Source organism: Kalmanozyma brasiliensis, assembly GCF_000497045.1.
Source record: "Kalmanozyma brasiliensis GHG001 unplaced genomic scaffold PSEUBRA_SCAF16, whole genome shotgun sequence".
In the NCBI taxonomy this organism is placed as follows: domain Eukaryota; kingdom Fungi; phylum Basidiomycota; class Ustilaginomycetes; order Ustilaginales; genus Kalmanozyma; species Kalmanozyma brasiliensis.
In genome coordinates this window covers 393,912-417,421 of record NW_015961955.1, presented here as the reverse complement: position 1 = coordinate 417,421, position 23,510 = coordinate 393,912, and the positions used below count along the sequence as shown (strand labels likewise).

Sequence of the window (23,510 nt, the reverse complement as noted above, 5' to 3'; positions counted from 1 at the left end):
CCAGAGCAGTGATGATGGTAAAGGAGGAGGAGCAAGAACAACACTTTGGCTCAGCATCAAAATTTCAGCCTCAGAAGTTTTGAATTAGGGTTTTGGCACTTTTTTGGTGCGTCTGTGGAGGCAGAAGAAAAGCTTGATTTGTCGTGCTTTGTAAGCAGAACAAGAAGATTCTGCGATGCAATCTTGCATGACTCGCACCCGTACAACCCCGCTTCCTTCACCAACACCAGCATCTCGATAGCAGGAAACTCTATTCTGTCTCTATTCAAGATGGCAGCGACGGCCTCCTCTTCCGCGGCGGCGTACCTCGCCGGGCCCTTTCCCACCGGCCGCGCCCTCACCGAGCACGATGTCACTCCCTCTGTCTCCCCCACCCCCTCGGAAGAAAACGCACCCCCCACGCACCTCTACACCGACCTGCCCCCTCACCTCATGCAAGCCGACAACACGCCCGACTATCTCCGTCTCATCCTCAACGCCGACGTCTACGATCTCGTCAAACAAACCCCCTTGCAACCGGGTGTCAACCTCTCCACCAAACTCGGCTGTCAAGTCCTTCTCAAGCGAGAGGACCTCCAGCCCGTGTTCAGCTTCAAGCTGCGTGGTGCGTTCAACATGATGCAGCAGCTCGATTCCGAACAGAAATGGAAGGGTGTCATCGCGTGTTCTGCGGGGAATCACGCGCAGGGGGTGGCGATGGCGGGTGCGCACCTCAGCATCCCGTGCACCATCGTCATGCCCAAGGGCACACCCGAGATCAAGACGGCCAATGTCAAGAGGATGGGTGCCAAAGTCGTTTTGTTCGGCCAAGACTTTGATGAGGCGAAAGCCGAATGCACGAGGCTATCCCAGGCGTACGGGTTGACCATCATTCCACCATTCGACCACCCGCGCGTCATCGCAGGACAGGGGACGATCGGGGTCGAAATCTGCCGTCAGACCGACATGTCGACGGTCGACGCCATCTTTTGCTGCGTCGGCGGCGGTGGGCTGCTCGCTGGCGTCGCGGCGTACATCAAACGCATTGCCCCTCCGCACGTCAAAGTCATCGGCGTCGAGACCTTCGATGCGGACGCCCTAGCGCAATCGCTGGAAGCCGGGCATCGAGTGCTTCTCAACGAAGTCGGGTTGTTCGCCGACGGCACAGCAGTTCGCATCGTCGGCGAAGAGTGTTTCCGCATCTGTCGTCAAACCGTCGATGGCGTAGTTCGCGTTTCGAACGACGAAATCTGCGCTGCGATCAAGGACACTTTCGAAGACACTCGCTCCATTCCAGAACCCTCCGGTGCCCTCGCCGTTGCTGGGATGAAACGATACATCGCCACGCACAACCTCCAAGGATCGGGCAAGAAGTTCGTCGCTCTTGTTTCCGGGGCGAATATGAACTTTGGTCGTCTGCGCTTTGTAGCCGAACGCGCCGAGTTGGGAGAGAACAAAGAGGCACTGTTGAGCGTCGAAATCCCCGAAGAACCGGGAGCGTTTCTCAAACTGCACAACCACATCAACCCGCGTGCGGTGACCGAATTCAGCTATCGATATGGCGATAGTAGGAAGGCGCAGATTCTGCTGTCGTTCATGTTGAACGGGACCAAAGCGCCCACGGCTGCTGCTGCGTCGACAGGAGCGATGCCCGTTCCGGAAGGCATTGCTGAAGGGGCCAACTCGCTCAGCTCGTCCACTGCGTCCATCAACGATCCTGTAGCGCTATCCAACTCCCTCGCGGCATCCAGCCTGGGGAACGGCTCGGAACTCGATTCGATCCTCGCCGCGCTCACCGCGGACGGGATGACACCCATCGACCTCTCGGGCGACGAAGTGTCCAAATCCCACCTGCGCTACCTCGTCGGTGGCAAAACGGCCGTTCCCAACGAGCGAATCTTTCGGTTCGAATTCCCCGAACGTCCCGGTGCACTGCGCAAGTTCCTCGTCGGCATGCAGAGCGGTTGGAACGTCTCCCTCTTCCACTATCGCAACCACGGCGCGGACGTAGGCAAGATCTTGCTCGGTATTCAGGCACCCGAAGCGGACGGGCAGGAGTTTGACAAGTTCCTGAAGGAGTTGGGATACCAGTATCACGAGGAGACGGATAACCCCGTGTTGAGACGCTACCTAGGCCCCACCAGTGCTTAACACGCAATAACGAACACATCACAAAGACGCATGCTGTACAATATTTGATTGCGTGGGGGGTCCTAGTTGAGACTCTGATAACTGACCATAGCCTTGAACTTGTCGCTCTTCTTCATGAGTTCTGCATATCCACCCTGAGCCTCCAACTCTCCTCCCTCGAACAGAAAGATCAGATCAGCATCCTTGATCGTCCTCATCCTGTGGGCGATGGCCAGAATCGTGCACTCGCCTCTCTCGCGGATGTCGGCGAGGGTCTTTTGGAACGCCTGTTCAGACTGGCTGTCCAATGCACTCGTGCTTTCGTCCAACAACAGTAGCCTGGGTTTGCGGATGAGCGCACGGGCGATGGACAGACGTTGCTTCTGCCCCCCGCTCAGCTGCGAGGACGAGATCAACGTGTCGTAGCCCTTTTTGAACCCGATGATCGTATCGTGGATGCCTGCTTGACGGCAAGCGTCTTCCACCAGCGAGTCGGGGACGTCGTTCTGCCATGCTAGGTCCTCTTTGTAGGGTGCGAGCAACGCTTCTTCTTCTTCTCGAGCTTCCTGCTCCAGCTCCGACAGGTCACGCCTTCGTTTGGAGGGAAGATCAGGTCGAAGGCCGAGAAGAACATTGAACCGCACCGTGCCGTAGAAGATCACAGGTTCCTGCGGCACAATGGCGATATCACGACGCAGCACTTGGTCGGAGGTGCGGTCGGTGCGAAGACCGTCCACCGTGACACTGCCGGAGGAAGGAGTGTAGAAGTTCTCGATGAGCGACATGGCGGTCGTCTTTCCTGAGCCGGACTGGCCGACGAATGCCGCGAAGCACCCGCCCGGGATGGTGAGCGAGACATCCTTCAGCGCGGGATCGGAGCGCGTCGGGTAGGTGAAGTTGACCCCGTCGAAGGTTACAGTGGATGGGCGGGCTTTCTCGATTGCGTCGGCGGAGGCGTTATCGCCTTCCTCGACGTCTTCTTCGGCAGCGGAAGATGGGGCGGGCTTCTCCCGGCGGAGGAAGGGTTTCTTGCCACGGGAGGCTTTGGCTTCCTTCCTCTCCTGCTTGAGCAGCTTCTTCCTCTCCACCGCCGCCGGCCTCTGATCCATCAGGCGGAAGAAGTTGGCCGCGCTCACATGGGCCTTGCTGAAATCCGGTGCGAACGCCAACAACTGCCCGCTCGCCTGGGCGCTGAACAGCAGTGCGGGCAGCACAATGAAGAACGCCGTCTGGCTATACCGTCCATCAGCGATGTTCTGACTGCCCCACCAATACGCAAACGCATAGATAAAGTAGCTGATGCTCAGCGCCAGCGCCAAGAACACGTTTCCAAAGAGGAAATGACGCATGCTCTCCCGATAGGGCTTTTCGAGCGAGCGTTCGAACTTGCGCATCACATCCTCTTCGCGACCGAGCGAGGCGACCGTCTTGATGCACTGCACCGCCTCGATGGCGAGCGAGTTGGATTTGACATACGCCGTCTCGTGGCGTTTCTGAAAGTCTGCTAGCACCTTCAACCTCATATACCCTGCAGCCAGGATGATGGGTACGAGGGCGAGGATGACGATCGCGATCCGCCACGCAATCGCCAGACTCACCGAGATCCCCGCGATGAGGTTGACAAAGATGCAGAAGATCGTCCCGATCACCGTGCCCGTGACGCCACCGAGATTGTTCGCGTCGTTGGAGAGCGAGGCGATCATGGAGGCGGGATTCTGGTCTTGCGCCTCGTACCATGTTAGACGCTGATCCATCATGGTGTTGAACGAGACGCGGCGGAGACGGAAGAGGAGACGCTCGGCGACGAGGCCCCAGACAAGGCCGTTGATCGTGTAGGCGAAGAATTGGATGAGCGCGAGGATGAAGAAGTAGAGACCAAACTCGCGACCTGCGGCGCGGACGCCGTCGGCACCGCGACACTGCGGGTTGAGCGCCTCGATGACGTGACCGAAGAGAACGGCTTCGCCGGAGTACGAGCCGCCCATGATGGCGCTCGTGAAGAGTCCGAGCAGGATGTAGGGCCATTCGCGACGGAGCATCCAGAGCACGCGCTTGAGGATCACGCGTGGAGGGTAGCGACCCGCGACTTCTTCGAGCTGCGCCTCGGTGGCCTCCTTCTCGGTCAGCTCGTTGTTGTCGTCGAGCTTGCGGAGTTTGCCATTGGTAGCGTCATCGCTGCTGGTGCGGTTCAGTGTAGACTGATTCGAGTCGCGCGAAGGCGAGGCCTCGTCACTGTCGTTGCTGGGCGTGGCTACGGCGTCTTCCACCTCATCGCCTTCGGCGACATCGTCCATCGTGCGGCGGCCTCTTTGCCGCGCAGGGTCCTTCTGGTCTTGGCGCTCCGCGGGTTCATCTTCGCCTTCCGAGAACTCTTCGTCCTCGTCGTCATCGCTGCTGGTTGTTTCGTCGTCAGCAGATGGCGAAGCACCAGTGTCCTGCGCAGCGGCTAGCTTGTAATAGTAGCCCCTCTCCGCGAGCAACTCCTTGTGTGTGCCCTTCTCCAGCACCTTGCCCGCGCCCATGACCACGATCTGATCGTAGTTCCGAATCGTAGCCAGGCGATGTGCGATCGCGATGGTCGTTACGCCCTCCGAGATGCTATCCAGCGCCTTCGATACCGCGTGCTCAGAGTGCGAGTCCAGTGCCGCGGTCGCCTCGTCCAAGATCAGCAGCTTGGGCTGCTTGACGATCGCCCTCGCAATCGAGATCCTCTGCTTCTGACCACCGCTCAGCTTGCCGCCCGACTCGCCGACTTGGCTATCGTACCCCTGAGGCAGCTTCTCGATGAACCCGTGGGCGCCAGCAAGCTTGGCCGCCCGCGTGCAGAGCTCCTTGATCTCCTCGAGCTGCTCCATCTGTTCCGGCGTCGTGAGCACCTGTTCCAGCTCAGTGCCCTCCTTCTCTTGACCAACCTGCGAGTAGGCGATAACGGTGGCGTGGAGATGGGCGTGTGCAGGAGATCCAACGAGACCGTGCGCGATGGACTGCATGATTGAGCAGTCGAACAGCACAGGTTCCTGGCCGACGACGCCGATCTGCGAGCGAAGCCAGCGCACGTTGTAGTCGCGTAGGTCGGTGCCGTTCAGGGTGACTTTGCCAGAGGTGGGGTCGTAGAAACGCTGCAGGAGAGCTGCTACGGTCGATTTGCCTGAGCCGGACAGACCAACGAGCGCAACGCGGTGCCCAGCGGGGACAGAGATGCTGAGACCGGCGAGAGCCTTCTCGTCCGGTCGCGCGGGGTAGGTGAACTGAACGTCAGACAGCTCGATGCCGATCTCCTTGACGTCGCCTGGCTGAGGCGTCATGCCCTTGGTAGTGTCTGTGCCATCGATAGGAGAGGCTTGGTTGATCGTCTCGCGGAGGGCCTGACCGGCACCACTGGCAGCCGAGAAAGTTTGCAGGTACGGAGCAATCTGACCCACGATGAACGACGCATCCAGCAGCAAGAAGATGACGGTGTATACCGATCCTACCGTGCTTGGGTTGCCCGACGCAGCGATCAGGTTCGAGCCTGAGAAGAAAGCTAGTGCGTTGGCCGAGTATCCGACGAAGAACAAGCTTCCCAGCACACAGGCTGCCGCGAGCGCTTTGAGCGTTCCCTGCTTCCTAGCCAGCTCCAGATGGCTCTGATAGATGTTTGACAGTCTTGGCTGCGAACCGAAAGCCTGAACCACCGGCAGGTTGTTCAACGCCTCCGCAGCCAGACTCGATGCATGCGATAGGTGCGTCGAGGTGTTCTTCTGCGCTTTGGACACGAACCTCGAGCCGAAGACACTGACGATCGCGAATGCAGGCAGCAACGACACCAGCTGCCCCGCGAGCTTGGGCAGCTTGATGAAGGCGACAATATAGCTGGTCACGAAGTAGGAGAGACTCGAGATGAGAATGCCCATCTTCTCGCTCGTGCCGTTTTGGACGGTAAGCAGATCCGCCGAGAGACGTGTTCCGACCTCACCCGGCTGCAGCTTGTCGAAGAAGGCCATGTCTTGGCGGAGCACGGCGCGGAGGTAGCGTTGGCGCATCTTGCGGACGAGTCGCTCGCCGAGATTGGACCAGCAGGTGGTGTAGGTCCAGATGAGGAAGAAGTTAACCGCGGCGATGATGGCAATCTTCTCAACCTTGTCGTCGACGGAAGCGATGAAGGCGCCTCGGTCGGTAGGACCGCTGCTGCCGCTGCAGCCGGAGGAGTTGAAGCCGTCGATGAGCTGACCGAAGAGGATACCGATGAGGGGAAGGGGTACACCGGATCCAATGGCTGCGATGATGCCGATGACGAGGAGCGTGATGTCCGTGCGGTCGGTAGCTTTGTAAAGGGCAAAGTAGTTGGAGGAGAGACGAATGTTGGCGATGGCAGCCTTTGCCCGCTGCTTGAGGGGAGGCTTTTTCTTGGATTCCTTATCCTTGCCTTCGTCGTCGTCATCGTCTTCGTCTCCATTGTGGCGGACGCTCCTGGCGGTGTCATCGTCGTCTTCAGCAACGGAGCCCTGCTCAAGCGAGTGACGTTCAGCATCTTCCTGTGTGGAGGGTTGCATGCGCTGTCGCTGCAAAGCAACGCTAGGCAGGTCTGCAGCATCGACGGATTGACTCGTCGAGACTCTTGCGAGAGCGGTTCCGGCAACTGGCTGAGGCACAGCGGCGGCGCCAGCTCGACCTCCAGATAGCCTCGTTCGTCTCGCTGCTTCCGGTCCAGGCGAGAGCGGCGACGAGCGCCGGGCGCGTGGCGAGTCCCATGGCTGTACTGTGTTGACGAAGTCACCTCCTGCCAGTCTCGGATCTGCTGACGGGTTCGCGTCGCTGGGCCCTTGACCAGCGCTGGGCGCCAATACGCCAGGGTGCGGGAAGCTGGTGCCTGGGATTCCAGCGTCGGCAAAGACGCTGTAATTGCCTCGCTGAGCCCAGCCTACTGGGTCGTTGCTACGACTGTTGGAGCGTGGTCGTCCGTCAGAAGAGCCGGGTCGGGGTCCATTGTTATTCCATGGCTGAGGGCTGCGCATGTTGAGCATAAGGTTGGCTGCCGGAGGTGGGCCAGGATGCGCATGACGAGGGCGGGCAGTATAGCGACCATTGCGGAAGTTGCCATAGGAGACGACGCCGTCTGCCGAGTTGGAGCGCTTCCTTGGCGTGGGCCTCTTTTTGGCTCTGTCAGAGTCCGACGATGACGAAGCATCTGCGCGAGAGCCCTGAGACTGATTGTCGAGCATGGTCGAAGCCGAGGATGACGATGAGCGTTCGGCGGAGGGCGACGAGCTAGCAGCAGGAGCTGCTGCTGTCTGTTGGTCGGTACGCGAGGTCATGTCGATGGCCGGCGTCAGGAGAGGCGGAGACGGAGAGCGCCGTTCCTTTTCAACAAGGGCTTCCCACTCGAGTCGATGGAAGTAGTCCTGATGGTCGTCGAAGGAGTAGCGGGCTGTTGGTGTTCTGGCGTGCTGGTCGAGCTGGGAGAGGAAGCTTGCCGAGAGAGATCCCGGATCGTCGTCGTTATATTGACCTGCAGCGCCTACTTCGTCTTCGTCTGAGTCGTCAGCTGTGGACTTGGCCTGCTTTGAACCAGTTGCTTGGGAGGACTGTGTTGGAAATGCGATTGTGGAAGCTTCCGACGGCCTGCGTGGTGGAGCCTGCTGCGTATGTGATGGAGATGAAGACTCGGAGCGACCGAGATGGGAGTCATCCGTCCGCGAGGTCAAACGTGACGAGCGACTGGAAGGATCTTGCGCGCCAGATGGATTCGCGGGTTCGGCTACGGCGGCGACGTCGTCACCGGATCTTTGACGTGCAGCGGAGTTGGAAGGGCCAGAAGAAGATGAAGGCTGCGAAACGTGCGCTGTCGGGGCGAGAGACGAGGCTGCCAACTGGCGGACGCCGGAAGAAGGGAGGGTGTCGGCTGGACCCATGCAGGGTCTCGATCTTGATCTCGCCGGGTCGGACTGCTCTACGTCTGACGTTGTGCTCGCATAGTCACGAGCGAGGACCGCGGCGGAAGCATTGTGCTGGTCTGCAGTGTTCTCAGCCTGCTCATCATGAATGTCTCGATCATCGAGTCTAGCGTAGTCCTGGCCACGCGTTAGGCTGGAATCTCGGTCCGAAGGGCGAGCAGAGTCTAGCGTTGAAGTTGGTGTCTTGCCGATGTCTCCGCCGGCGACCGCGGCACTGGAGCTGCGGTGAGTGGATGAGTTGGACGTCATCGTTCATGCGCGTGTTGGCTAAGGAAAATTAAAGAGCTGGGCAGCTGAGCTGCAGTGCCAGAAAAATGAAAACGAGAAACCTGATGAAATTCTCCGAGCTCGTTTGGCCGTGTGTGCGGATGGCTGGCAAGTGGCTTGACGATCGTCGACTCGGCCAGACGTGTGTGCCGTGGCGTAGAAGGACGGTTGCAACCGGCTGACGCCGCGATGGAAGCCCTGTTGAACGCCTTTCGGCTATGCACTGAGCAGTGCAAGCGGACGAATGGTCAATCGGCTCGATGCGATCCCCGATGGGCTTTGCGAGGACGTCAGCTAGGCTTTTCCCGACCTTACAAGGTCAAAGTGAAATCGACTGAAGCCGACCCTTAGTAGACTTGAGGAGTCAAGAGCCTAACAGGATCGTCCCGGGTGGCTGGACGATGACCTTGGTGCGTAAGGAGAGAACGGACGTGAGACGTAGAAGATGTCGAGCGTGCGCTGATCGCGTGGTCGTATGAAGTATGAAGGCGGGAGCGGCGAAGTGGCTTTGCTCGTAGTCCAGACGATGAAGTCGCACGCCGGTCGACGGTGGACTGTATCAGGTAGCGTCAAGCTCGTCCCGAAAGTATAGAAGGGTGATGGGAAGGAGGGATAGTGGGAGGAGGGTGTCAAGAAGCTCAGCCATATAAGCAAGCGAAGCAACCTCAACCCTTGGACCGGAAGTGACCCGAAAAGAGCATGACACCTTCATCTCGGCGCACCCGAAAAGAGGGTTCTGCCAAGGGACTCGATTCGAGCACCAAGCACCGTTGCTACAGTCACATTCTCACCAAGCAGACCGGCCCACTCCGAAGAGCGAATAGGATTGGACACTAAGCTTCGCTAGTCTATGCAAGAAGAACGCTAAGCGAGGGGGAGCGAAAAAATTGTTATCAGATCACAAACTCGAGTGGGTAACAAGCTCAAGGGACTCCGCGTGACTGTTCAAGTGTCATCGAGGTTGATCCTTGTGAGGGATGCTTTCAACCCCGAGGCAGAGTCGAGTCGAGCCGAGCTCGACGCTGCGGTCACTGCATTAGCGTCCTAGATGGCGTTCAATCAAAGCGGCGAATGGGGTGCGGCTTCCAATTAACGCTGCATGACGGCACCCGCTGCCTAGCAGCAAGCTCTGTTCTGCACCACCCTTTGGGTCGTCGCACGGGTCAACTACGGCCGTACCCAATCACAAGCGACGTCCGAGCGGGTTTAAAGCTCTTGCAAACTTCGCGTGACGTCTGCTGCATGAGCCAGCACAATGGCGCTCCTCGCTAATTCTTTCAGCTTTGTCTTGGCAGACCCAAAGTCGAAATCTGATAGACTTATCAGATCATCTCGCTCGGCTCTGAGACTGAAAAATTCACTTCCAGCCTCTCGTCCGAAAGCGCGTCCTGACTCTGATCACAGAAACGGTCAGCATTGCGAGGGTGCCTAACGACATTCAAGGAGCCAACTCCTCGCGATGCCAGGCAAAGTACTCCTTGGTCTTGGTCAATCGCTTGACCAGCTGCTCCACCTGCCTGCGTCGCTCCTCCTGCGTGTCCTTGAGCGTCTGTTTGGCCTTCCGAATGCTGTACATGCTAGGAGCCGTATCAGATGCATCGCTGCTGTCGCCCTCCTTGACCATGCGTGCTAGCTTCTCCCGATCCTGCAGCTCGATGTTCTCCTCGTACTCGACGCGCTCCAGCCGGAACGTGATGTAGTCGACAAGCGTCTTGATCGTCGATGCATCGTTGGTGCCCATGCAGATTCGGGCCTCAGTAGCAGCGTCGACCTGTCCGTTCGCGCCGCCCTTGGATGTAGGTAGACCCAGTTGGACCTTCTTCGCCCCATCGTCGGCGTCGTCGTTGTCAGTCGAAGCATCGAGCGAGGTGAGACCGCTATCATCCGCCTCATTCTTCTCCTCCTTGGTCTTGTCGCCCACTTCGGCCATGCTGACGTCCCCTGCGTCCTCCTTGGCTTCCTTGGGCTGGTTCGGATCCGCGGGGAACGCTTTGCCCAGCACCACCAAGCACCACGCATGCCGTCCCTCGGTGAACTTGGGCATGCGCTCCTGGTACTCCCGCAAATGCCAGTACTCACGACCGTCCGCATCAATGCCCAGGGGACCCGTGCGCAACGCGTGTACATCGATGGCCAACTCAGCCGTCACCCTCGCATCCTGCCTGCGCCATGCGTGGTCCTGCTCGAGCGCTGCCTTCTCCGCCTTCCACTTCTGATACTCGGGAGAGACGATGCTCGGTGCTCGCTTATTGAGGTCCGCCAGCTCTTCGACAATCTCCTTCTCCATCTCGGCGTTGGCCACCTTTTGCGCGCGATCGAGTGAGACCATGTTGTCTGCGGCCAGCTTGAGCTCCTCGGCCACGTTCTCCGCCATGACGGCTGCGTCGATGAGCGCGCTGAGGATCGACACCTTGGTCTCGAGATCAGGGCTCTCGAGGTCTTCCTGGTCTTGCTCGACAATGGAAGTGTCCTTCTCATCAGTCTCGACGTCGTCCTTGACCTTGCTGTCGTCACCGTCGACGTCGGACTCGGCTTCGTCGTCCGAGCTGCCAGCGACAAGCTTGCGCCTCTTGTCGTGAGAGTTGCCATTCGTCCGAGGCTTGTTGTGTTGGTCGGCATCCTCGTCATCGGAAGCGATGCTGGCAGTGCCATTGACGATACTGCCACTCGAAGCACGGCGTTTTCTGGACGCCGCAACATGCTCCTCTTCCTTCTGTTGGGCCGCTGCTGCCGCTTCCTCTTCCTTCTGCTGCTCCTGCTGCAGCTTGATGGCCTGCTGTCGCCCTGTCAGTCTGACTTCGGGCGCTGGCTCTTTCTCTGCGGCTCTACGCGATCGTCCAGAACGTCGAGCGCGTGAGCTGTCATCCGGGTCCGCCATGCTCTCGTCATCGCTCGGCTCGTCGTAGACGTAGATCGACTTCTTCGTCGTCCCACGCCTGCGTTTGGACGGTAAGGCATCCTCATCATCCTCGTCAGCGTCGCCCGCCGTCTCGCCAAACTCGTCCTCCTCCCATTGATCCAGCAGCGAGAGTTGACGAGCGATCTCGTACTGGTTGCCCTCCTTGGCTCTGCGTGCGCGGGTCACCCGAGCAGCCGGGGGAGGCGATGGCGAGCGGTGGGCAGCCGCAGCTTCCACCTCGACAGGAATGTCGTGCTCGACGAAGGCCAGCGGCGTACGTGCCAGACCAAGAATGGTCAGCAGCTCAGTGGCAGCGGCCCAGGGCTCGCCGCGCTGCAGATTCTTGCCGTGACTGCGGAAGGCGGTAATGGCCTTGACGAACGGCTTGGTGGGTTGACCGCGTTCGATGTTGCTCATCCCAGCGATGGTCTTAAGGAGACAGGCGAGCATGTCCTGCACCATGGTGTGCGTCCAGTGCTCGAAGCGGTCGAGCTGCGAGAGGACGCCTCGGTTGAGACCAAACTTGTCGAAGCGCACCATGCTCTCGTAGATCCACATGCGAGCACGCATATTGTCCTCGGGGAGCTTGGTGGGGATGACTTCGAGTGTCGGAGGTGCCGTCTCTGCAGGTGGCTTGAACGTTTTGAAAGCGGGCGCACGGATGGTGTTGGCGGAGAGAATACTGGCGAGCGTCTTCTTTGGCGCTGGTTTGCGGCTGCCAGGGGGCGGTGGCGTGTTGACACCGTCATCTTCGTCGGCGTCGACATCGATGGCGTCGGACTTGGCCTTGCCTTTGCCATTGGTCTTTCCTGCTGCCATGGCCTCTGCAATGTTCTTGCCCTTGCCCTTCGTTGATGCCTTTTTGCTGGTCTCTGGCTGTGCAGCCGCATCGCCGTTCGTCTTCGATTTCGACTTGCTCGTTGAGTCGTCGCCAGCCTCCGTAGTGCCCGTGCTCGACTTACTGGTGGACCACTTACCGAGAGGCTCAAGACCTCGAGCTTTGCGGCAGGTGGAGCAGGCACACTTGCCGCGGCAACGTGGACATTTCCACGCATATTTGGCCTCGGAAGGTGGACAGTGTTCCTCGGGATTGATCATCATGCGGTTCGACTTGACGATGGTCTCTGGGTCCTGGTCATAGAAGCGCTTCAGGGAAGAGAAGCAGTATCGGCCCTGGCATCGCTTGCCTGGAGCTCGCATGAAGGTGCACTCGAGCAGAGGACCTTTGCAGTTCTGATGGTGTTGATGGCATTTCTTCTGCACCTCACCTTCGACGTTGACGTGGGTGCGTGCTCGAACAGCATCGCTGATGGGTGTTGAGCGCGGGTGGGGTGCTTTAGATGCGCTGCCATTCTCCTTTGCCTTTCCTTTCGCCGGCGTATGTTCAGCGCCGTTGGTTTTCGAAGCTGTGGTAGGTTCCGACTTTCTCGCTTTGGGCTTGGTGGTCGCCTTGGGCCCTGCAAGATTGGAAGAGGAAGCCGATTTGGTCAAAGCGGCCTTGGCTGAGGACGATTTAGACTTGGGCTTGGCTTTGGATGAGGAGGTGGAAGGGAGAGGGTCCGGTGCGTCTGAGAGCTCCGAGAGCGAGTCGTCGTCGGCGGTAAGGTCGACTAGCACCGAGGAATCCGGTGCGGCCGCCATGGTTAGGTAGCAAGCAGACGCGATCGTGATTCGAACTCGAGTGATGAACGGCACAGATGATCAGGGTGTGGAGGAAAGGAAGAGGGGCGTGGTGTTGAGCATACACGGCTGAGCGCGCAGCGTGTCAGGAAGCAGACTCAGCGAATTATCCGTCGTGATCGCATCATCATACTTGTTGGCTCGGACGGAAGAAGAATTTCGCAAAGCTCAGCTGGCTCGCTCCGCCCTCGCAGTGCCTGCTTTTGATCAAGCCAAGAAGCGGCTCAATTGTGACTGCTCAGTTGTAGACCACACCAGCCACACTTGATCTGAGAGACGCAAATGATCCGTGCTCAGTCAGATCGGCCCCCACGCTCCGATACGAGACGCGGAAGGAGGCCGGAAGAATAGCTCAAAGGCTGGAAGTGTATAGTCGGAGATGCCGTGTCGGCGTCAGACCCGACGTTGCTCTCTTGCTTGTCTCTTGACCTGCGCAACCAAGCCTTCAGATCGCTTGTCTCAGGGTCCACTTTGAAATTGGAGTCTGATCGCTCGTTCCAAGCAGCAGCAGCAGCATGACCATGATCAGTCTCGAATGTACAAAGACATGGCCGTGTTTGAGGTGTCGGATGGAAAGGACACGGTCCGAGACTGTATGTCCTATCGCTCTTCGACGCTGTGGCAGACAACTGAGCTTCGTCTGGACCGCTCCTCACTTCCTCCCCCGAACGGAGCCATGTGGGACAAAGTCGCCGTCTTTGTGGGCACTTTACACGCTGTGCCGCGGCTTTCTTCTCAAAACGCGTCGCGTGACAGCCAAGCAGCAAGAGTCCAACACCAAGCCAAATTTTTGGCAGCCAAGCGCGGAAAGTGGAGCTTAAAGATCTCACACTCTGGAAAAAAAATAAATGAGGGCACGAGAGCAGTCACAGGAAACGCGCGTGGCCGAGTCGAGGTGTTGGTCTGCTTGGAGGAGAAGGACCCTTTGATACCAGTCCATGCTCCAAGCCATGGCGCTGACTGATGCTCCCTTGACCTGACACCGCCTCTCCCTACTCAGCTTCGATCGACCATGCCGCGCAAGAGGAAGGGCCCTAAGAGGGAGCCTTCCGAGGGTGACCATCCAACAGCACCAACACCAGCAGCAGCCCCATTAAACAATCACATCCGAGCTGACAGCGCCACGGCAGGGCCATTTAGGTCAATGTCTACCACATCCGAGCTTCTCAAGCCTTCAAGTGGCGGTATCAGCAAGCGTGCTCGCCATCTCGCCGAATCTGAGGAGGATCGCCTGGGAAAGCTCGTCGGATTGGAACGATGGATCGAGAGCGTGGGCCACGGTCGAGGTGCTGCCGTCTGCATCTGCGGCCAAGTCGTTCAGGCGGAACCACTCGGAGACGCTTTCAAGCTTGAGCTCAGCTGTCTTGAGTCCAACGAGCCCTCGCATCGACCGAGCATCTCGCTGACTTTCACCGGCGAGCTCGCAAGCAAAGTATCAGAGCCGTTACTGTTGCTCCATCGACTGGGACCACCAGCTGTGGTCTATATCTCTGGCTTCGCAGCTGACTTGGCCAGCACAGCTCACGCCGCTCCTCATGCCGTTTTTCAGCACGAAAAGGTCGTCATCAAGATGTCGCCACAGCCGTCTTCCGCCAACCCAGGGACCCCTACTTCGGCCATATGGGTCGAACAGCTTGCGTCTCACCCCATCTTGACTTCAAGAACACCAACACCAGCACGCACCGTGTCGGCACCAGCACTCTCATGCGCTCGGCAGCCTTCACAGATGCCGCCATCTCGATCTGTTACGGCCGCTGCCACTCCTCTCGAGCCGGCTCCGCCAAGTCAGCTTTCCGATTGGTTCGCCACCCCTGCTCCTTCCGGCAATGCACCCCAAACGACCACCAGTGCAGGTACGTCCGCACTCACTTCTCTGCCGCCGCCACCACCTCAGCCCGCGAATCCTGCCAGGACCTCTGCCTCAGCTGCCGGCTCAAGCGCAATCAAAAGCGAAGCTCAAGCTGGCTCATCTTCGATCTGGCCGCGCCCCGTCGAAAGAGCGTCGTCAAGGCAGGCCTCTGCTGCTCCCCCCGCCCCGCCACGACGCAATGCACCTAACGTCAAGCCACGCAAGATGGGCAATTGCCTTTATACGCCCATGTCGATGGTTCGCGACGGCGAACGCGCCAGCATCATCGGCGTTGTCGTCGCCGCTGGTGACCCTCGTCGATCCACCAGCGGAACACGTGATCTCAGCATCAAGATCACCATCGCAGATGCATCGTGCCTCTCAGGGACCGGATATGCCAAGGAGCTGGCAAGGTCGATGACGGTCATGCTCTTCGCACAGCAGAGCGAGCGCATCCCGCAAAACGTCAAGCCTGGCCACATCGTCGCTGTTCGCGGCGTCCACATTCAGATGTTCTCCGGCAAGCCGCAAGCAGTGGGCAAATCGGCTGCCACGTGGAGCTGGGCCATCTACGACCCAGTTTCGGGCGACGTTCGCGCCTCTTCCAACTTTCCTCTCGCCTCACACACCCCTCCTGAATGCAGCGCCGAGGAGATGGAACACTTCCGCGACATGGCCAACTGGTTCTCGGAGCTGCAAGGCGTCGATGCCAACATCATGACTAGATCATCGCGTCCTACCCTCAAGCTCCAAAAGGTCGGCGAGAACACCTTCTTCGACACCGTCGTCGAGGTCTTGAAGGTCTATACCCACACGCTCGCACCTGACCTGTACGTCACCGATTACACCAACCATACTCTGTTCTATCGCGGCAACGACAAGTATCTCCGACTCGAAAGCGAGATTCCGTACCCTGACGACACGGACGGATGGGGTCATGTGTTCCAGATCAGTCTATGGGACAGCCATGCCACCATCGCGGAAGGTCTCCAGACGGGCGACATCATCCGCATCCAGAATGTCCGGCCCAAGCTCAACCCGCGAGGACTCCTTACCGGTGGCCTTGGCAGTAGCACCGACAGCGGCATCAAGATCCGCACCCTCAAGCCCACAGACGAGGCGCGCATCGATCTCGAGAAGCGACGCACTCGCTTCATGGAGACGCTCTTCAATGCTGAAGAAGAGGCGTTCGCGGATCGAGCTGAACGCGATTTTGGTCGGGCTTCCCAAGAAGAGCCGAACGCCCACCAACAGGCTCAGCCAGGAGAGCAGAACCACCAAGCAGAGCCGACCATCCCGGCACGACAGAAGCCGATCGCCGTGAGTGCGGTGTCTGCGGCAGCGGTAGTGACGGCTTCTGAAACGACCACAAGGACGAGCGCTCCCGCTGCTCAAGCCGTGACAGCCACGCAGCCGAGTCCAGCTTCGTCCACACAGCCTCCCTTCCCGACACCAGCCCAGCGTCAAGCACGCGTGCTCCAAGAGGCAACGCCGTCCAAGAACGGAAATGCAGCGCCGACAGCACTTGGCACCAGCAATAATGGCAATCGCACAGCAGATGATCTTTCACAGATCGAGACGCCCGATGTGAAGCCAAGCATGATCATGGGACCCCCCGACATGGCTGTCGAGGAGCGTCGGCCATTGATTCGATGCAATGCACCAGCCTCTGTCCCCCTGACAGCGCTGGCCGAGCTGCCCACTACATCGCTCTGTCCTGGCATGTTCAAAGTCAAAGCACGTGTCATCTCGACCAATCCCGCCAAGGTGGAGCAATGGGGACGAGCCGAATGCAAGGCATGCAAAAGGCTGTTGCCACTCGATCAGCGCTTCTGCATCAAGTGCGGGGACGAAGAGGGCGAATCGCTTTCGTACTGCCTTCGCTTCGCGATCATGCTCGAAGAGGTCGATTCGGAATACGTCGCACGCAAGCAGCAGCAGCGGGCTGGAGCGGGCGCTGCCGAGGCTAGCTCGATGAAGGTCGCGATCCCACTGCTCTTCCACGGTCGGATGGCTGAAGTGCTTCTGCCATGCGTGGACGCCAAGGCGGTGTTCAAGGGTGAACGGTCGGGCACGAAAGCACTCAAACGTTTCCACCAGCGTCTGCTGCATCCGAACGAGTACGGATTGGACCCGGAACAGGTTCTGGCGGTATACTCTTATCCATCTCAGGAGTCCGGTCGGACGGTTCGAAGGTTTGCAGCGCTCAAGGAGCTGAATTGCCTGCATAGTCCACGGGACTTGCTTTGAGGCGCATGTAGTTGCTTTGTAGCTGATCGCAATCACGGGTTTTCCGGTCATCAATAGGATACCACAGAACAGGACACTCCGAGCGGGTATCTGTGGAGGTGAGGAGTGAGTGATGTCTATCGGTATTGCAATGCTGTGTTGTACATGTAGGAAGAAGCTTCGTCTCAAGCGAGGCCGGCAGCCTTTCGCACTTCCTCGGCGAACCCCTCACCCGTCGATTCTTGCGGAGCTGCTGTTTCGCCCAGTTCCCATCGGTGCATGTCTCTTACCTCGACCACACTGTCGCTACCATCGAGGTTGTTGTGACTCGCCCACGAAGCCAATACGTCTCGAACTGCCTGCCCGTTGCTTTCGGGACTCGGAGCGGCGGCGGGCAAGAGCATCAGGAAAGGCTGCTGGTAGAGCGAGGTGCTGACTTCGCCCTGTGCTTCTGTTGAGGGGGAGTTGATGGATTTGGTCTCCATTCCAGCGGCCTGACGCGCTAGACTACGGGTTAGGGCTCGAATGTTGGTCTGAATCGAGCCGTCGGCGGCTGCGAGCGCGTCAGGAAGCTTCGGACTGGCGAAGCGGGTCATGAGCAGCGAAGCGACTTTGCCGCTGGTGAGCACGTAGCCTGGCTTAGCAGTGTCCTTGGCCGCAGCGAAACCGGCGGATCCACCGTGAGCGAAAGCGGAAGCGAGGTCGACGATGGATCCACCCTTAGCGGTTCCGGTGGTTGATCGGCGAGGTGCGTCTGGCGAAGGCACTGTGGGTGATAGGATGGCGGCTGCTCGGGCGATCGAGATCTTCTCGCCGAGACGGGACACCACGTCAATGATGGCAGAGCCAACGGTCTTGGGTGCGACACTCGATCCAGTGGCCTCTGGCGAGCTAGGCAGCAATGGGAAGGTCAACAGCTGGTCGACCGATACCTCCATCAAGCCTCCTTGCGATTGGCTCTCCACCGTCAGCGTCGGAAACAGGGCGACGGTGTGGACGATATCCTTGACCAGGTGGGAAAAGACCTCGTTCTTGGCCACAAAGTCGGTTTCGCAGTTGACCTCAACGATACCTCCGGAAGCCGCACTGGTCGCACCGATCCCAGCACTCTTTGCTTCCTCTTTGAGTTGACCTTTGAGCTCGACAGAGCTTGGCAGACCGTCAGAAAGGATGGTGACCGCGACGACACCTTCGCGGGCCTGCCTGCTGGCCACCTTGTCTGCCTTCTTGGCACCGGACTTCTTGCGATCGGTTTCGAGCCATTCGAGTGCCAGCTCGATCGAGTCCTCATCCGGCAAACCAGAGGGACGAGATGCAAGTAGCGCCTCTTTCGCCTTGAGCATGCTGGTTCCCGGCACGAGCTTGCGCAGCTCGGCGATGGCCTTGATCGACGGCTTCTTGGGTTCCAACACGAGGGCCGAGCGAGAGAAGGATCTTGCTGAGAAAGCTGACGAGAACGACAGAATAGATCTGCTCGATGAAGCAGCCAAGCGCATACTGCGCGACACGCTGGATGAGCTCGACATCATCATCCTCGATCAACGAAAGTATAGGTATTGCGAACAGGATCAGGAGCAACTTCAAAACTTCTAGACTTTGAGACTTTTCAGAAGAAAACGTGGGCTCGGCTGAAAATCTGCCCGATTAAGCTCACAAAGTGTCTGTCAAGAAGATGCACATTATTGTAGCGATTATGTATGCAAATCATCGTGTGCTTGGTCGAAGGGTCTTTAGCTCAGCAGTAGAGCGGCAGACTTCGGTTCGCATTCTGAAGAAACCATCAAAGGGTTGCATTCTGCAGGTCGCGGGTTCAATCCCCGTAGGACTCTCTTTTTTGGCTCGAAATTTGCCTTTCCTGGGCTCGATTCACTTCTTCTGTGACGGTCCGCGTTGAAGGTATTGCACTCGCAAGGGCCGTGGAAGCTCAATCGAGGGCAAGTGTGCGCAGGCACCTACTTATGGAGCAGGCAAAGCGAGCGTCAACTGGGGCAAATGTGGTCGTCAACATGCATTTCGTTTGAAGACGGGCGGTAGGGGATCGGAGAATTCCGCCTACCCTTGCCGCCGACGAGCCAATCACGACCGGACTGAACCTGATCTTGCCGAGGCAATGCCGCGGTGGAGTCGCGAGGTCCTCATTGATTGGGACAAACAAAAGGGAAACATCGAGCGTGCCTTCGACCTGCGAGTTGACCGATGTACGAAGTTCTCTAGCTCGTGCAAACGCGGAGCACCGCATTGAAGTTGGCCGTTGGGCCCCGCGTTGGTGGGTTTTCGGGACAATGGTTGATTGGTCGAGGTGTGTGGGGGTCGAGACTCGATGATGTTCGGAGCAAGATTGTTTACGGGTGAAGCCGGGGACGAGGAGTGCGGAGTGAGTGCGGGGCTCTCCGCTCTGCATGAAATCTCAACCATGCGAGACGGCCATGCAGACGCACTTCCTAAGGCATGGTGTGAAGATGACCGGCGATGCTCAGCTCCTCGCTGTCGCAATGCTGACTGGCCTTCGTACTTGGCGATGAACTCGGACAACGAGATCGAGACGTGAGAGTTGCGTTACTGTGGCTCCCCGCTCGCTCAGAGATCGAAGAAGCTCTCCGACCAGGAGGAACAGCGATCAGAACGAAAGAAGTGGATCCACTGCTTCGAGAACGTCGCAGCCATCATCTTCCTCGTCACCATCTCCGAATACGACCAGTTACTGTACGAGGATTTGCGACCAATGGCGCGTGTGCTGTTGACCTTCCTGCGTCTCTATCCCATCCACGCGTATCACATCACCTCGACAGCACTGCCACGCATGCTCATCCTCTCGCTTCAGCTCGACACTTCCACCACCTGCGTCTCGCTCGGTGTCACGGCATTGATCATGCTCATCCCTCACATTCCCAATTAGATCGCCAGGGAAGGAGCTGGCGGATTGTGCACGAGAGCAGCAGTGCGACGAATGTTTTTTCTTGCTCCGGAAGGAGACGAGATCAGTCGGTCGCGCGGAAAGAAGCATTCGGAATGATCCGAACTGAGACTCATTGTCGACAAGCATGTGTTCCCGAACAGCATCGAACGAGGCACAGGGAGACTGCGAGGGGATGAGCTCGGTCAATTTCAAAATGCGCAGTGTGGGGTGAAAGAGGACGGCAACGCAGTCGGGCGAGGAAACCCGAAGGCCAGCAGGGAGGTCGAGGCCGCCGTCGCCGCGGAAGATTGCGGTAAGGCTGGTCTCAACCAACGGCAGGGCTTGCAGCTCGCGGCTTGTGCCAGGACGCGGGCCAAATGAGCCATCTCAGACGGCGGACATCGAATTGATCAAAAATGTCTGCAGCCGTGTGACCGTTCCTCGAGAGTGAGAGCCTCGCTTACAAGGCGAGGCCCACAATTTCATTCGCCCGGACAATAGGCGAGCGACAGCGGAGAGAAGCGTGAACCAGCCGAAAACTGCGGGGAGATGGATGGATTGCCACGCCTCTGATTGGTGCTGGCCCGCATGCCTTTGCAGTGTCTCATCTGCCCACTCATGACTCCTAAGCGATGCTATCGGTTGCAGATTTCGCCGAATCCGCGTGCCCTCTGCTCGCTGCGGCAACGGAATGATTCATTCAATCGTCTTTGAGCATTTGTTCTTGTCCGTCATTCAGGCAACGCAAAGCGGAGTCCCCACATTGAATGAAGCGGGGTCGAAGGCCAGTCACAGCGAACGGTAGTGGACCACGTCGTACAAGAAATCCCACCTGCTTGTGCGAGTCGGCGGGACGGACATTAGATTCGCGGCAAAAGGACATTTTCTTTTTCTCAACCCGCGGCGACAGCGGCTCGCCAGTGTTCTTCGAGGCTCGACTGTGATGCGCGATCCTTGCCTTTTTTGACAGCCACACAAAAAAATCAAAATTTTGCCCGGCGAGGCACAATTCCAGTCTGCGTCCCGGATCGACCAGGCTTGAGCGTCCGTGTACCTATCGCAAAGACGACGTTCGTTGGGCCCTCTACCGAGGTCTGCTCAGGAGGCGAACCTTCGTCTGTGGCTGGCTGCTCGGACACGCAGCGTGTGTGGGCCTGCATTCGTTCATCTTATCCGCGCAAATGCGAGCTCGGCTGTGAGATGCACTTTTGCTTCGTTGTTGGGCCGTTTCGCCGTCTGTCTGGAGCCTGATTGGCCCCGCTCGTCGTGTTGTGCAGCTTCCCCACGAGGAGTGGGACCAAGGTTAGCCTCGTACCGACCCCACTTTCGAAACGGCATTGTGCCACTCTTATGAAGTGGGTTTCGAAGTATGCGGTCTGACTCTGCGTGCAGTGCGTTTACTCTTGAGCTCGTTCCTCGACCCTGCCCCTCCAGAGGTCGTGTATAAAGACCTCCCATTGCCCAGACATCCCCGACATAGAGCCCTCCCACCCATCTACCTGGCACGCAGACTTCCCTCCTCCGCGACGCCGTCCGCCAACAGCCTCCTTCAAGAGCACCTCGGCCATCTTCGCGGACGCGTTACCTCCTCACGACCTCCTCGCCTTCCCCCCTTCTCGACGCCACCATGCTCGACCCTACGCACGGTCTCTTCAAGCTTCCCTCCAAGGAGGAGCGACGCATTGCCCGCAATGGCGCCCCGCTCAACCCCATCAAGCTCGCCATGATGCTCACGCCGCTCCAGGGTGCCATGTTCTTCTCGGGCTGGCTCGCCTGGACCGTCGATGCCTGGGACTTCTTCGCCGTCTCACTCTCCGTCACCGCCCTCTCGACCCAGTTCGACAGACCTACCCACGACATCACGACGGCTATCACTCTCACCCTGCTCTTCCGTTCCGTCGGAGCCGCCATCTTCGGCATCATCTCGGACCGATACGGCCGAAAATACCCCCTCGTCGTCAACTTGATCATCATCGCCGCCCTTTCGCTCGGCTCTGGCTTCATCCAGACCTACACTCAGTTCCTGGCTGTCCGCTCCCTCTTCGGCATTGGCGTAAGTATTGCTTGAAATTGCCATTCGTGCTCGCCACGACCAAACGCCGCCAAAACGCCGCCAAAGAAAATCGGTCATGCTAACTTCTTCGTCTGTTCTTCGTTTTTCTTGCTTCCTTGGATGTCTTCCGACCTCCCCATCGTCCTGCCATGCTCTCTACGGTGTATATCACATAGATGGGCGGCATTTGGGGAATGGCGACGGCGACAGCGCTAGAAAACATGCCTGCCGCCCCCCGAGGTCTTTTCTCGGGTGTCCTGCAACAGGGCTATGCGGTCGGATATCTTCTTGCCGCTTCGGTCAACCTCACTTGGGTGCAGCAGACGCACAACTGGCGCATCCTCTTCTTCCTCGGTGCTGGCCTTTCCGCCCTGGCCGCGCTCGTCCGCCTTCTGCTTCCCGAGTCCGAGCTCTTCCTCCGCCAGAAGGCCCAGCGCGATGCCTCGGGCGCCATTGGCCAGAGCAAGGCCAAGGTCTTCGTGACCGAGCTCAAGGAGATGCTCCGCACTCACTGGCTGCGCTGCATTTACGGCATTCTGCTCATGACCGGCTTCAACTTCCTTTCGCACTCGAGCCAGGACCTGTACCCGACCATCCTTCAGAAGTCCAAGCTTCTCTCGGCCCATCAGGCGTCGCTTGCGACCATTATCTCCAACTGCGGTGCTATTACGGGCGGCTTCTTTGCCGGCTACCTTTCGCAGTACCTGGGCCGCCGTTTGACCATCATTATGTTCGTCATCATCACCGGAGCCCTCATCCCGGCCTGGATCTTGCCCAACAGCTTCTCAGCGCTCGCCGTTGGCGCCTTCTGGCTCCAGTTCGGAGTTCAGGGAGCCTGGGGAGTGGTGCCGATCTATCTTTCCGAGATCGCTCCTCCGGCCTTCAGGGCGACGTACGCCGGTTTGGCGTACCAGCTGGGCAATGCTGCCTCGTCCGCGTCCTCTCAGATTGAGGCCGTTGGCGGCGACAACCTGAAGGAGCGCAACCCCAAGTGGCGTCCTGGATCGCCTGCGACGGTCGAGGAGTTCATCCCTGCCTATGCCAAGGTCTCGGCCATCCTCCTCGGTACCGTCTGCGCGTACCTCATCATCGTCGTAACTTTCGGCTGGGAATTCCGCGGCGCCGAGTTCGAGAAAGCTCTTCCTGCCACCATTCCCGGTGCTGGCGAGCAGGATGGTGCTCAGCTCGACAAGCAGACCCGCCAGGGCGACTCCAGGGACGTGTATGACGAGGACAGCATCGAGCACGTCGGCGACCGCGGCTATGTCAACGACCGTGACTCGGAGAACGAGAAGAAGCTCTGATGCTCATTGGGCCCATTCTGTCACCACGACGTGTACTCTTATTGCTATGCCATCATGATCATGATTCACCAGGTCTGTTCTCGCTTTCACTGTCTGCTCTTGAAGTCTTTTGATGATGTGTATCAACTGTGCATTGCTTCATGATGCTGCAGCGAGTCGAGCGAAAAAGTTCGAGGCTGTTAGACCGATATATAATCGAGTCAGCTTGTCAAAGTGCGCCGAATTCAAAGGTCACGCGCACAGGACTACAAAAAAATGTAATCGAATATCCTTTTTTCTTCTCACTTTCTT

At 58.5% G+C, this 23,510-nt stretch overlaps 7 protein-coding genes and 1 non-coding gene across 8 annotated transcripts; 5 read left to right on the top strand and 3 right to left on the bottom strand.

Annotated features, from left to right (window-relative positions):
- Window positions 1–270: 270 nt before the first annotated feature.
- On the top strand, window positions 271–2,130 carry PSEUBRA_001974 (Tryptophan synthase beta subunit-like PLP-dependent enzymes superfamily; the record flags this gene model as incomplete). Its single annotated transcript, XM_016435174.1, has 1 exon — window positions 271–2,130. The coding sequence occupies one exon, from the start codon at window positions 271–273 to the stop codon at window positions 2,128–2,130; it is 1,860 nt and encodes a 619-aa protein (XP_016293537.1).
- A 62-nt stretch (window positions 2,131–2,192) lies between these two features.
- PSEUBRA_001973 (ABC transporter, transmembrane domain protein) lies at window positions 2,193–8,291 on the bottom strand (the record flags this gene model as incomplete). Its single annotated transcript, XM_016435148.2, has 1 exon — window positions 2,193–8,291. The coding sequence occupies one exon, from the start codon at window positions 8,289–8,291 to the stop codon at window positions 2,193–2,195; it is 6,099 nt and encodes a 2,032-aa protein (XP_016293536.2).
- A 1,456-nt stretch (window positions 8,292–9,747) lies between these two features.
- PSEUBRA_001972 (uncharacterized protein) lies at window positions 9,748–12,849 on the bottom strand (the record flags this gene model as incomplete). Its single annotated transcript, XM_016435127.1, has 1 exon — window positions 9,748–12,849. One exon carries the CDS (start codon window positions 12,847–12,849, stop codon window positions 9,748–9,750), a length of 3,102 nt encoding a protein of 1,033 aa, XP_016293535.1.
- Window positions 12,850–14,032: 1,183 nt separating this feature from the next.
- On the top strand, window positions 14,033–16,987 carry PSEUBRA_001971 (Telomeric single stranded DNA binding POT1/Cdc13; the record flags this gene model as incomplete). Its single annotated transcript, XM_059464712.1, has 1 exon — window positions 14,033–16,987. The coding sequence occupies one exon, from the start codon at window positions 14,033–14,035 to the stop codon at window positions 16,985–16,987; it is 2,955 nt and encodes a 984-aa protein (XP_059320801.1).
- Window positions 16,988–17,151: 164 nt separating this feature from the next.
- On the bottom strand, window positions 17,152–18,462 carry PSEUBRA_001970 (Translation elongation factor EFTs/EF1B, dimerization; the record flags this gene model as incomplete). The annotated part of the gene is made up of 1 exon (XM_016435138.2): window positions 17,152–18,462. The coding sequence occupies one exon, from the start codon at window positions 18,460–18,462 to the stop codon at window positions 17,152–17,154; it is 1,311 nt and encodes a 436-aa protein (XP_016293533.2).
- Window positions 18,463–18,690: 228 nt separating this feature from the next.
- On the top strand, window positions 18,691–18,795 carry PSEUBRA_006453. The gene is made up of 2 exons: window positions 18,691–18,726; window positions 18,760–18,795. It is a non-coding gene; the product is annotated as a tRNA-Arg (tRNA).
- A 494-nt stretch (window positions 18,796–19,289) lies between these two features.
- On the top strand, window positions 19,290–19,862 carry PSEUBRA_001969 (Guanine nucleotide binding protein (G-protein), alpha subunit; the record flags this gene model as incomplete). Its single annotated transcript, XM_016435186.1, has 2 exons — window positions 19,290–19,340; window positions 19,548–19,862. 2 exons carry the CDS (start codon window positions 19,290–19,292, stop codon window positions 19,860–19,862), a joined length of 366 nt encoding a protein of 121 aa, XP_016293532.1.
- Window positions 19,863–21,489: 1,627 nt separating this feature from the next.
- On the top strand, window positions 21,490–23,219 carry PSEUBRA_001968 (Major facilitator superfamily; the record flags this gene model as incomplete). The annotated part of the gene is made up of 2 exons (XM_016435177.1): window positions 21,490–21,915; window positions 22,092–23,219. 2 exons carry the CDS (start codon window positions 21,490–21,492, stop codon window positions 23,217–23,219), a joined length of 1,554 nt encoding a protein of 517 aa, XP_016293531.1.
- Between the last annotated feature and the right edge of the window lie 291 nt (window positions 23,220–23,510).